Below are 14,654 nucleotides of genomic sequence, written 5' to 3'. Positions count from 1 at the left end.
ACATTTCTATATTTTATTTTGTTCGCTTTTGTATATTTTAAAAATCAATATGTAAATATTTAATTATCTTATTTTACGTAAACTCTAATTCTTAATGTAAGAATTTATAATGTGTATGCTTCGCGTTATTTGGAATAAAAATAATTTATAAAAAAATAGTTTTGTATAAAATCACAAGAGTATAAAACATAAAAAACTAAAATCAAAGTTTTATAAAGTTATGTAAAGTTTATCAAACTTTTCCTAAATTAATGATATTCTAAAATTAATGTATTATTTTTCAAAACTTTATAAAAATTAGTGGAAAAAAGTAGAAAAAGAGAGAGAGAGAGAGAGAGAGAAAACTCACATGTATCTATATAAATAAAATAAATCCATATATAAGCACATTATGTGAATTGAAATAAATACACCACCTCCTACAGTATCAAGACGCTTGACGCATTAGTCCATGTAGTGGAATTGAAAAACTCGTGTGGCAGTCTACAATGACATAGGAAACAGGACAGTTTGGTAAAGGACGCTGAAAAGGAATCAAGGCGGCACGAATCCTCGATGGTCATAATGGATACTTTGCTACTGGGGACCATTAACGTGCGTTTTTGGAAGATGGGCACGAACCTGAACATTACAATGGGACTTCTCACTAGGTTACACGACAGATTAGGATCTGTCCCAGAGTCTCACCCACGACAATGATGCGCTAACTTGTTCATTGGCGTAGCAATAAATTTCTTTAGAAAAAATGATAGATTGATTATTTACAAAAAGCTGACGTCAGAAGACAGCAAAGAAAGCAGGCTACAGGATGAGAATAGGAAGACGAATCTGTAAAATTTCGTATAGAATATTGCGATGTATTTTATTACATTTAATTTAAAATGTAATATTTGTATAAAATTTTAATAAAATATATTTTGAATCCAACACTAGTAGATAAATAACAACTATTATTTCTTTATAACTGTTTGTAAAATATATGCTCTAGTTACAACGGAAAATTTTTGGCTACATTTTCCGATATTTGTCAGGAAAGCTGAGATGCGGAGGACAGAGAGATTCGTCACTGGCTTTAACGACCCAGCAGGAAAGTTTCATTCGCTTTGTCGGCATACGCGGACATGTGCTAACAATTCGTAGGATAGATTTGTCTGGCTGAATATCTCCCATGATCGTGCCGCGCCATTCTATACGAAACGGAAAATTATAATACTAGAAATTGTATCGCCGCAAACATGGAACGTCTTAATAGGTCGTCTCAGGTCGCGAGAAAAATCTTTTCATAATATTGAAGATCTCGCGCTTTTCGCGCATAAAATATACAAAATGTATTGTTTTATAAAACACATTTCAAATAATTATTAAATGTACAATCAGATAATAATAAGTAAAGAATAAAGTAATAATAAGAAATTATCACTTAATGTTAAAAATAATAAGTTTAAATCGATATATTTGCCAATATAAGTTACATTTGAATTTTAATTTTTATAAAATATTTGACAGATAGTTTTTATTTCTGCCAATACATAGAACCCAAAAATTTTATGAATCAAACTTTCTCGGAAAAAGCAGAAGGTATTTGCAAGATATTTACTCACTAAAAGATTTGCACTAACAGAAAGATCGGGTAAGTAACGATCCAAATGATACATTCTGTCCTTCAGATGATCCGCAGGACATGTGGTTCTTGGATAGCTCTGCATGGGGTTCACAGGATTGTCCCAATACACAAAACACGCGATCGTCTCTCTCTCTCTCTCTCTCTCTCTCTCTCTCTCTTTTTCTCTCTCCTTCTTTCTTTTCTTTTGTAATCTCACACCTTTGACAAAGTAAAATCCTTAAAAGATTTCTAGCCGCTTAGGTTTTACTGAAGATATTCTGTGAAAAAGAAGCTGCCTGACAAGACACGACAGATTCTCACTCGTTTTGTATATTTCTGAATGAAACTAACGGCGACCGCATCGTTGTCCGAGCAATCCATCAAAATGAAGTATCAAATGTAGTGCATATCGATATTTATCGTCCAGAATTTTTACAAAAATTTGTATATTTGCTTTCTCAACAACTGTAAAAAGTATTTATAACAATATTTATTATAGTATGATGTTATATTTCTATTATACTTCAAAGATCTCTTCTTCTCTTTTTTTTTAAATTTAACATATTTCGATAAAAAGTTCTTTCTTCTTTAAATTTTTTATGATTTTATAAATTAAAAATAAATGTACTGCTTTTGTTAATATTTTAAATAAAAAAACATTTTACAATTTTTTTATTTAATCTGGCCTCGTTTTAGCATCAAAAAACTAATGGAAAAAGTAATGAATCGTTACTTTTTAAATAGTGATATCTAGTTACTTTCAAAAAGTAATTTTCCCATGACTGGATGTTATTAAGAATACTTTATGTGATTCTTAATTCTAAATAAGAATGTGAGTTTATGTAAATATATAAATGCATTAATAAAGAAATATAAAGTACATATGATGAAAATTACTTTACAGATAAAAAGAAAGTGTCCTCGGCTATAGCAACGGTCAGCGAAAGTTATGAATAAAACGGATCGATGGTGGATGATAGGCTCCATGATGGCCGACGCAAAAATGCTTTTAGCCGACACACTGTATCCTCCCTCTCTTGCGGAGTAAATCCATTCCGGAACTTAACTGACAAGCAGGATTGTCGACGAGTGTCGACGTTACTTCCATATTTAATAAAGTTTTTATTGAAAATGTTATCAAAATTACCATTATAAATTATAAACTGTAACAAAATAATCAGTTTTTCCAGTATCTTTAAATTAAAAATTAATTTAACAAATATGTCAGATTATATTTGTTGATAAAAGGTACGTATGATTTCGTAATTTATTTATTGTATGTGGCAAAAAATTAATTTTAGAAATAAATAAGATTAGGTAATAAATTGGCGTATTAAGCTTAAATAAATAATTTCTTTTCTTTTATTTGCTGACAACTTTTTATTTTTAAGGCTGTTTATTATTAAAACAGTTATGACAAAAAATTGATTACCATTATTAATATCGATTCGCTTGGCAATAAACATGAATGCACCGTATGTATCCATCATGGGAGCGAGTACGCGAGATTATGCTCGTATGACATACAACAATGGCGTATCGAATTTCACTTCTCTCTATCCCCTTTCGACGAGAGAAGAGAAAAAGAGATGAAAGAATGTAGAAGAGAGAGAGAAAGAAGAATAGAAGGCGAGATCGTCTCCCGTAAACATCAACTGCGCTAAAGCGCACTGGCGAATTTCCCAGACTCGTTGATGTCACCTTCCACTGTTTCGGGAGATTCGTGGAGTGAGAGTGCGAAACGGGGGTGAGCGAAACGGTCAATTATCATCCCCTAAATAACGGAGCTGTTTACGAGTTTAGGCGTCACGTAGCGCTGGCGCGATCCTTACGACCGACCGAGGCATTAGGCACTGCGACATCTTTGCTTAATTTCCTCCTAGCATCGCGAGAAGCGAGAGCGAGAGAGAAAGAGAGAGAGAGAGAGAGCGACGAGAGGAGAAGTCCTGGGAGCCAGCCGCTCTAGTCTTAATTAACGCTTGATTAATCCCAAGGAATCGCCTTCATCCCCTCTCAAGCTCGAGCGATTCTCGTAACGAAGTCCTCTGATCCAGACCCATGAAAATTATTATGACGCTCAAACACCTCTCGAAGCAACACGGCGATTACCCCGAATTCTCTCGCGCGAGATCACGCGCGGATGACGTGTTAATTGGTTTAATGATTCGTTTCCGCTTGATTAGAATTCATCGGCACAGCCGCGCTTGCCGCCTTTGTGTGCGTTTCATGCGTTTCCGTCTGTGAAATTACGTGATTTAGCGACGCACGTTTGCACGAATAATTACATTACCTCGTATCTATAATTGACGCCAAGTTGAGTTTCCAGAGTTTTAAAAAACTCTGGAAACATTTTGCGTTTGCGACTGAGTTCATGATTTTTCATGTTGAGTAATAGATGTACAACAGTTCATCACGTATATTCAACAGATTTGGTTTTTCCTCCACTCTCTAATTCAAGTGGTACAATTTAAACCTTTTAAATACAAGCGCCAGCAATAATCAAATGGGATTTCGCAGTGATGATTGCAAAAGGATTTCGTCCTATACGAAATTTATTCTCTCGAATAACTCAAGATAATTTCGTCGTTCAGTTGCCACCGACGATTTTTCCCCGATTATTGCATACATATGTCTCTACTCATACTACTTGACCCACTTGACTCGCGGCAGGAAAGTAATGCAAGTAATGATAGAGCAAACGGTGCCCTCCGACCCGTGTCTAACACGCAGCAGATGCCACCCCCGGTATACACGTTTGCCTTCTCTGCAGTTCAACTTCTAAGGGAAGCTACCCTCGACGTATCTCTCTCTCCTCTAGCGGTATAAATTATATCCGAGTCGCGTCACTGCCAGCCCCTTATATGATCGATCATTAGAGAGGCCGGCCGCCAGAAAATTTGGCAAAATTCGCCGATCCGCCGCCCGACCCTTCAAAACAAGTTTCCGCTTGCTGTAACTCTTGATGTAACAAAGAATAATGACAATCCTCATATCTAACAAATGAATTTAATCGTGTGCATCATTTTCTTGATCGGTGCCTCCAATTTTCAAACTTTCTTAATATAATATATATAAGATTTTGTGTAAAAAAAGTTGAGCAAATAATGAGAACAAAATTGAAAAATATTAAAATAATTATCAAAGATTAAACCTGAAAAATTATATTGCATTTAATTTCGAAATTAGACATTGTCATTTGTATAGAATCATAAATATTATATAATTTATAATAATTTTATAACATCTTAAATTGATAATTCACTTTAATTGTATAGCGCAATGTATAGTTCTTTCTGTATTAAATTTTATAAACGATATGAATTTATGTCGCAGTTGAGATTCATTTAAACGCGCAATGATAATAGAAACAGAAACGTACGGACAATTGCAAATTGATTGAGTCTTCGTGCATCTGGGATTACTAAATGCGCATCTCATAAGCCGAGATCCCTCATCCTTTGCGCAGCATGCAGGACAATTAAGTCGACGCCGCGATTCACGAAGCTCCGGACTAGCCGGGGGCAGCATGATTTATACAGGGCAATAGTCGAAAGCACACACGAATCGCCTGCGGGCTCCAGTGTATTCCTGTGTGTATATTGAACTTAGGCTACCTCCCTGCGCCGGACCAGATTAGTTCGGTCATTGTAGCCGGGCCCGCGTGCGCTCGCACAATCTGTCAACCCGGAGCTCCGCCAATCTCTCGTCTGGGTCTAGGCGGACCTACGTGTGAAAACCAGGCGGCGGATATTCCGCGGTCGCGTGAATTTTCCGACAAATCCGGCATCAAGAGGCGCTTTTTGTGCGCTCTCGCCGACCGCGGCGACGTCCAGTGTCGTGGGCACCGTGGCCTCGAAAAATGAATTCTCGCCGCGTTTTCAACGGCGCGGCAAAAAGTTAAATTCAATCACCGATCGTTAGCCGATGCTAACTGTATAATTTCAATGCATAACATTTTGCCTCCGGGCTAGAAAAAAAAATTCCAATCAGTGCCGCCGGCACGCCGATGCACTTCCGTAATTTCATTCGGCCGCGCCGAGGGTCATTGGGCTGATCAAACAAGCAGGCCTGCATTTCAAAGTGTCGTTAACGAACGAACCTTTTTTTTACCTCCCTCCCGTGACAAAACAATTACCACCATTGATTGGCTGTCGATTCACGAGTTAAATTGGGTTTACATTTTAAACGGCAGTAGATTTGCACGGACGCAATAGAAATTACGAATGCGGAGAAATTACCCTCTGATCAATGCGTCTGAAGCCCGATGCTTCGCTAACCGATCCTATTCGTGATGCTTGTACATCAAGATTATATACGTATTGATGGATGTGTTTGCAATGTAACTCTAATTGAAATATTACCTATTAAATCATTGGTTTTACTTATTCCCTGTTCCATTTAATTCTAGTATGTAAAAAATTAATATACTAGAAAAAATCTATTAATCTATAAAAAAAAGTTGCATTTAAATATAATAAAATATAATGTATATATAAATCAATTTTTAATATTTTAATTTATAAATGCTTGTCTCGATTTTGACCTGAAAAGAAAGCAGAGAATCTATTAAACTGAAAAGTTTAAGTTTTATTTAAAAATAATATAGACATAAAAAAAGTAATATAACCAATAACATAAGTAATTGCGGGCTGTTAACTACATAAAATACTCAATACAATAGTATTTACTGTTAACGCAAGTTATGTCATCAACAATGTTGATACTGCAATATTATTGTATTAAATTATTGTATTAAATATATCTGTAGTTGGCAGCCCGCAACTACATATCTTATTGGATATATTGCATTTTTTTTCAGTGTAGGTATAAAATTAGCTGCTTTAATATATAAAGATATGTTTGCTTCACACATACACTCTTAATCTGAACAAGCGTTCCTTTTCACTCGACTTCTTCCGCGAATACGGAGGGCACGAACAATTAACCGTATCACGTGAAGACTGTTAGCAGTGATTGCTTTATAATTCTTAAGTTGGTCTTTGAATGCGCATGATCACACGAAAACTCTCCCACCGGTGAACACCATCGAAGGTAATAGCTCCCGCGAATACGAGACAATCGTCGGCACATCAAAGGCGACGATTGTTTCACGTAAATTATTACCGAGAGAGCACTTGCCCGGCTTCTCGTTATGAGTTGGCGAACAAGTTCAATTAAGTCCACGCCTAGGAAGACGAAGGACGGCTTCCTACACACGCGGAGGCCTTATCCTACATCGAACGACACCATCAACCCCGCAAACCCACCCCAACCGTTGCGACGAGAGGGGTGAACGTTGACTACGAAAGTGCGGAAAGGCCAATTGCCTTGTCTCCGATATTGTAAGTGCAAAATAATTTAATGCCACAACTTTAGTCACAGAGATACAAACGTGTTAAATTTTACATCTTCTTTTAAATACATAACACAAATTTCTCTTAAATAAATAAAAAATAATTATACATTTGTAGAGAAAGGTAATTTATTTTTTTAGGAAAGTTCTAAAAGATGTAATTGATAATTGTAAGAAATATAGAATGCCTGATAATAGCTGAATTATTAGCGATATTAAAGAAGATTTATAGTGTTGAGAAGTTCAGCAGATTACGTTATATCTTAATTCTGAACGTGACTGATAATCTCAAAATGGGAAATAACGAAATAAATTAGATATGTCTATTGAAAATTAATGATTACTTGTCTACCTTTAAGATTTATGGATATATTTTATTTTAATCCAAATTCAATACTTGAGACAATAAGTTTGTAGAATCAATCATTCTAGAAGAGCGGGTCAGAAGGATAAGAAAAGAAACATCATGAGGGCCCTGTCTTTTGACACCGACGATCCTGGCGACCGTCAGCTCCGTACAGGACACCCAGGACCTCAGCCTGACGATTCGGGCAACACGTGTCGGTTATGTCTATTATCGACAGATAGTGGGATAACGAGCAGGAGAGATTTATCACCCTTCGCTGCCACCCCAGAGGAACGGGACACTTCGAGGGTGCGATGGGGTGCAAAGCGGAGAATTGGAGTTACAGTTGAGTTGGCGGAGAAAGAGAAGTGAGTTAAACCTTAACAGAGTCTCCTATGGCCTCTTAATGCGCCCGCGGCCGTAAACAATTTCCATGAAAAGCGCCATTTTAATTAATATCAATGAAAACATTGGAAAATTACTGTCATCATTGATGTATGTAAAATTATGTTACATTTAAAATTACACCGTACTTATGGATAAAAAGAATTCCGAATGTTTATTAATTTCCGCTATTGTTGCCGGATGTAAAATATTTGACAGAAGGTAGCGCATAGCTAAACACAATGCGCGACATTAAATATGAAGGGCAGAATAAAACATAATGTAAATCAATCTCTCGGAACTTCGCAGCGTTCGCAATTTTCAAGCCATAGGCTTATTTCGTAACCGAGCTCGCTGGCTCGATGAACAAGCGAAAGGGCGAACGCCGATGATTTGTTCGCAGTTAAAGGCAAGTAAATTTAAATGTCAAAATATGCGCTTTAACGGCACGGGTCGCACAAAGGTGTATCATATCTTTATTAACATAATGCGAGAAGGTGCTCTCGCGCGCGAGCGAGGACCTGGCAAAACCCGTCAATCAAAAACCCGATCCTCGAGAAAAGGGCTAGTTAGCCTGGTCGCCCTTGCATCCGTGCCCTTGCGAAAAAATAACGTATGCGCCGCGCTGCGATGCATGCCGCTTTTGTAGAAAAACTTTTTTCGGAACTGTTACATTATATTCCACCGAGTCACCGCTCGGGCACCGCCGTCTCACGCGTCGCCGCTCCTGTTTTCTCGCGACACTCACGGGTCAACTTCAGGACCGTAGTCCGAACGTGAGTGCGATTTTATTAAAAAAAAAAAAAAAAAAAAAACAAACAAAGAAAAGTGTTACCAAAAAAAAAAATTACATCGCGCTCTTGTGCACGCGAAAACTCGCGCACCCCTCTGCGCGGCATATTTTCTGATAACCGCGAATTTTTTATTTCTCTGATTTGCACCTACGAGGATTTAAAGATTTAAAACGTTTAGATAACAGCTCGTAAAGAAACGTACGCACAATTGAAATTATTGTCTCGTGATGTTAAATTAACATTTGAATTGATAAATGTAATGCACAGGGCGCCGCAACTCCGTGTTACACGATTGTTACGTCGTCTTCTTGACCAGTATACGTATTCGCATAGATGACCGGACGGGGATCCTTTGATATCCTAGCGTGTCAAACATGTGACAGCTCGGACAATACCGGAGATCCCCGCGTCACTGATTGTCACTTGTTTCTTGCTATTTCTTTTTCTTTTCTTCCTTCGATTTCGGCCACTGCGATTCCGCGCAGGTTCTCTCAACAAAGTTCGCCGTTCGACGCCTCTTTCTCCTATTTCAAATTCAAATACGGGAAATCCGCAAGGCGGACCGTAACCCTACGCCTTGAGAACTGGCGAACGCGAAATCCCGTTGACCATTCGGGTATCGATTTGAAATGCCTAGCGCGACGCCCTGTGGATGCAGACGAAAAGTGCGATCACGTTGCACTTACGCGCGCTAAGGGAGTTAATAAGGGCGAGGAACGGCCTTCGAGGAGGAGGTGGAAGGTGAAGGAGAAGGGGAGGTGGAAGAGCATAATGTACCTCATTGTCGAATCACTTCCGGGGCTTGACCTCCAGTTACACTCTAAAGACCAGTTTGCATGGACAACGTCTGCGGATAATAGGTACCGATATGCTTTATTGTACGTCTGAAACGGCGGACGCGCGGATTGTCTAAAATACCTACTTCAGGATGGACCAACAATTTAATAATATCGACAATGCGATCTCTATTGATGTCTTCTCTTCCTCCTCCCCTTCCTATCCGAGGAATCTTAATAAAAGGGATACACATCTTCGATGCTGCGATTTCTCTCTCATGGAAATCGGTGTGATAACTACATAAACGTATAAAAATATTGATATAAATAAATTTATCAAAGTAACTCTCACGAAAATTATAGACTACACAGATTCAGCTAACTAGCTATAGATTCTCCACATCTTAATCTTCTCTTTTTATGTGAAATTAAGTAATCAAGAGGCATACCGTAGCGTAGCGTGTATCGATCTCAAATGTATTCGGTTTACATCAATATGACAACATCATATATCGCGCATCAACCACGGAATGGAACTCGTGCGGTTGACGATGGCACGTTTCATCGAGGATCACCATTAATATAATTTGTCAGTTGCATACGTCGCTAACAGCGAAATTTTCCGACCAATTTGCCGAAAAAGTGCCCCGTATGGGCGACGAGGCGCGTGCGGCTGCTTCAACATGAAAAACAAGCGGCACTCTGGTCCTCCTTTTCTCCCACGTGGTCGTTCCGGAAGGCGAACGGTCTCCAATCCGAGTCAAGAGACCTTAAGAGGGGTTGTCGGCAACCGCGTGGAAAAAAAAACGCCACCGGTTTCAATATGTAGACGAATAAAAGTGAGAAGGAAAATACTGAAAAGAGAATATGCACGAATAGCCGGAGAGTAGTAGGGGCAGTATAGTAAATCTCAAGAGAGTGGGCGCGTAAATTCGACGTCTCACATGAATGATTCTCAATAAAACATGCGGGAAAAAAGTTTTGTTAATGTTTCAATCCACAATATATAACGCGAATTTAATGAGAGATCCATTTATCCCGAATACGATTAGCAATCATCGCGATATTACTTCATTATTAATTTAATTAGTTGCGTTTCAAAACCGCATAATAATAATATATATTGCATTTAATAGTGCAATATATATCTCGGTTTAATATATACATATTAAAATCTATTCTCCTCTTTCCCCTTTCCAGTATAGTACACCTGTATAATTTAGAAAGTACGTACAATGCATAAAATCTAAAAATATAATAAAGCTTATGCATTTATAAAACATTCATTAATTGCTCTAATATTGGTTATTAAAATGTATATGAACTTTATATATATATATATCTCGCAAAACAAATTCCGAAACAATTCTCTCTCTCTCTCTCTCTCTCTCTCTCTCTCTCTCTCTCTCTCTCTCTCTCTCTCTCTCTCTCTCTCTCTGACTGTCTTGCAAGATTAAAGAGAAAGATTATTGAATAATAAAAATACATTCTTCTTGATAAAATTTTTCTTGATAAAATCATACAAAATTTCTTTATTTTAGTTTGCAAACAAATTATGCATGTCTGTTTAACGATATGTAATCTCATTTCAATATTTAACATTTCAAAAACAAAGATACTCTCAAAACAAACATGTTCTTATTTTTTATATGCTTCTCGCTAGTATGACAATTTCTTAAATATACAAGACTAGAATATATTTTTTTATTCATTCTGAACTATTATAAGTCTTGACTCCTACAATTTCTGGAAGATGTGCTTCCATCCGCGGTTCTCCTTCTCTTCTCCTTCATTTGCGCCCACTCTCCTTCACCGATATTTCGCGTTGATCATTTAACTTGGGTTCTCGAAATCATTCGGCAAATTGGAACCCGGCCCTCACGCGAGGGGTCTCTCGGCCGAGTGAACTTAAGCCTTAGATTGGTTTAGTCGCCACGCAGGCACGCCGCAGGTCGGTCGTCCTGCGGATCACGCGTCACCGAACAGGATACACCGGGAGAAAGCGAATCCTGATCCCCACCCCACTCTTCTCTCGCCTTTCTCACCTTTTTTCTCCTATACTAACTCACCCTTTCCGGAAGATTGGGAAAACGAGGTGGAAATCTCGTGGCAGGTGATGTAATAGTGATACCTAAACTACCGACAACCATCTTCTGGATTCGAATTCTGACAATAACTCGAGATCCCCGGGACTGTTGCGTTCCCTTTCGCAAATTTTAAAGTTACGCGTGCGATAAAATAACGGAAATATATGTATATTATTATTATCCAAAAATAAAATTTTGTTCTTGCCTTTTTCATAGAAAAAATGCGATCGTGATACATTTCATAAAATAATAAAAATTAATTAGAAATATTTCTCCCAGAGAAGAAATAATAAATTATATCTTTTAATGCTTAAATTATTATCTGATTATTTTTGATTACTATTAATTAAGATTAGATTAACATGTGTGTTGCTCAGAAAATTGATGTTTCCGGACTGACCGGAAAATTGATTCAGAGTGAACATCCTTAATCCGATAATCCTATAAAAACTTTCCGATTTTCCGCAGGATATTTCGGGGTGGATAAACACCAAGGAAATTTGGGGCAAATTTCGGTTTCGATATTCTTGTTCTCCCTTCCTTGATCTCGCGCCGAGAACTTCAGTGCGTTTCTCGGAGGATGTGAGAAAAGGATTAGGATCGGGGAATAACGTGCGAATCGACCGAAAGGGAGTTTTTTTTTTTTTGCTTCACCGGGTTCTGAGAAAGGCTCGTGAGAGCCCAAGGATTCGTTACCGATATTGTCGTAGAAATTTGATCATAAGGTGTATCCGATGTGATTTTAATATTTTTAACATTTCTATATATATTTAAAATTTTAGCATAAAGAGAGTCTCAGTTTAAATTGATGGAATATACAATAGAATCAACACATTTTTAAGAATAAAATATTCTTTCTCTAAAAATTCAACTAAAAGTCTCGATAATTTTGAAAACTTCTCTTTGCGTCTCTCAGTTTGCAGGGCATTTAGAATAAACATAGATCGATATGAGAAATCGCAGGCGACTCTCTCTCGACTCGCGATGTTTTCCCTCTCGCGCGTTCGCACGTTTACGCGCGTGGGGTTGATAGATCGGCCCGACGAAACGAAGGGGTAGTTTGGCTTTAATCGATCCTGTAATCGCCGGTCCGACAGTTGGCCCCGGCTGCCTTTTTGTCGGCAGTTAGATGGATGGTGCCATTTACATTTTGTCAGTGCGACATGCGCTAACGCCGCCGCTATCATATCTATCACACCCTTTGGACCAGTACGCGATCAGTTTCCTACCGTCCAAATTTTCCGGAAATCTTTCCTGATTCGTTCAAACGTGAAAATGCCAATATCAGTAAATTTCCCGAAATAAAATCAATCGTGAAGATCAGTTTATCCTATCGCGTTAATCTCCCGAAACGTTATCACGTCGCGTCCTAAAAAAAAAACCGTTTTAAATTAATTATAAATTGCAAATACTCTTATTATGCAACAGGAAGAGCAAGGAGTTATCCGTTATTCACGATTTCATGGGCTGACTCTCCGATTCTGACTTTGAACATCGATTTTACGGTCGACCTAGGAATGTGCGGTCCACCGTATGCACTTCCAACAGATTCCATAGGAATCCGAAAATTTTCAGAGGAACTGAAAGAGAAAGCTGTCCGAGACGATCCAATTGACAGATCTGTCAACGTGGATGACACCTTCGGCGAACGAGTCGGCCAGGTGTCTGCTGTCGAAGCACGGAGACGGCTCTGTCTATCTGCTCTTCCCTCTCTCTCCTCCACTGTTACCGGCATCTGCCGGATAATACCCGGGATTATAGCAGTAGGATAGAGAAAACCCAGCGACATCGGCGCGGAATGAAACATTCCTCCGCCGAATTCGAGCCATAAACAGATCGATCATCTTTCAAACGGTTTGACGACAATCTAAAATCGAGATGATATCGAATAAGATTCACGTGTGAATCCTCTCGTGAAATCTCGAATAAATGCGTAAACGTATATCACTGAGATGAGAAAAGTCACAAGTATTTAAGTTAAAAAAATATTAAATACTTCCAAATTGGAATTAGTATTATAATTGATTAATATGGTTAACAGCATAGTACTGAAATAAGTAAATTTTTACTAATTTCGATTTAGAGAGAGTAGATAAAAGAATTAATATTGTACAAATATTTTTCTTCTCTTATTTTTTTTCTATACATTAATTCTTTGCGTTGGATTTATAAGCCGATGCTCTTTCCTTAATCGGCAAAGGTTGGAAAAAAAATACCCGGAGTGTTGATTGGCCTCGATAAAAAGCACCATGGGGTTAGAAGACTATTTCGCAACATTGAGAGCGCAGCAAACATCTTTCGCTTCAAAAGGTCAGTTCGAACTGATCGAGCACCGACCTATTCGCTTTACGATCGCCTCGACTGCCTCCACTCAAGAATTCGAAAGCGGGCGGAAACGATAAACACGTACACACATCTATATACACCGCGAAAAGAAATATACGACTCACCTCCCACGCGTAACGGGGGTTGAAAGGCTCGCTCGCCCATTTGCCGTGGAACGGACCGAATCTCGTGCCACGAGGGATGTCTTTGCGTGCACGAACGTACGGGCCCCCGGGTGCCGAACCGCCGATCTCGACCTCCGAAACCGGTGACACCCACTCGCGACTCGAGTGATCCTTGGGCTCCTGCTTTATCGCATCCTCTACGCAGACAAACATCAAAATATATTTATTGAATATTTATCAAGAAAGATATTGGCTTATAAGTGATTATAAAATCGCAAAATCATTCAGATCACAGATAAATCTCTATTCTGTTAAAAATTTAATTCACGTGAAATAAAAATGGTTCGTATCACTTTTCTCATGGGTAAAGTCGCTGATTTCAGAACTTTAACATTTATTGCACAGTTCTTGTCCTCTAATAAATGGCATGAATCGTAGCGAAAAACAATCCAGCACGACTTTTTCAACACTCGAACGCGCGTCATCTCGCAATACGCATATGTAACTCTCGTACAATTTACCAATGCTTCGTCGCTAACCTAATCTTGTCAATTTGTGAGAATCCAGGGTACTCAAGAGACCATACACCGACGGACAAATAACAAAAAATACAGTACGCAACACGAGTGTAACGGCCTAACAAAAGACCAACTTTATGCCCTTGCAAAATAATGTACTATTTCATTGTATCAATTAAATATTTTGTTGGTTCTATTTCATTCAACTTTTGGCAACTATTAAACTCTTTTCAGTGACATTCGTGATATAAGTCTAAAGACTCTAAAGTATTTTAAAAGCGTTTTCTATTTTGTAACCGACGCTATTTTGCTAAAACAAGTGTCACGTGAATGTCTTGTAGTC

The 14,654-nt window shown here is 38.2% G+C and overlaps 1 protein-coding gene across 4 annotated transcripts in view; it reads right to left on the bottom strand.

The window, feature by feature from the left end:
- LOC105836708 (histone-lysine N-methyltransferase PRDM16) overlaps positions 1-14,654 on the bottom strand; it is an 83,363-nt gene that overhangs the window by 18,340 nt on the left and 50,369 nt on the right. For all 4 annotated transcript variants that reach the window (XM_036282743.1, XM_036282744.1, XM_036282742.1 and 1 more), the window contains exon 3: positions 13,794-13,990. In XM_036282743.1, the coding sequence (XP_036138636.1) occupies positions 13,794-13,990 (197 nt within the window). The remainder of the gene's footprint in view (positions 1-13,793; positions 13,991-14,654) is intronic.

The sequence above is a fragment of the Monomorium pharaonis genome, chromosome 2 (assembly GCF_013373865.1).
Source record: "Monomorium pharaonis isolate MP-MQ-018 chromosome 2, ASM1337386v2, whole genome shotgun sequence".
Lineage (NCBI taxonomy): Eukaryota > Metazoa > Arthropoda > Insecta > Hymenoptera > Formicidae > Monomorium > Monomorium pharaonis.
This window is presented reverse-complemented; position numbering and strand designations above follow the sequence as displayed.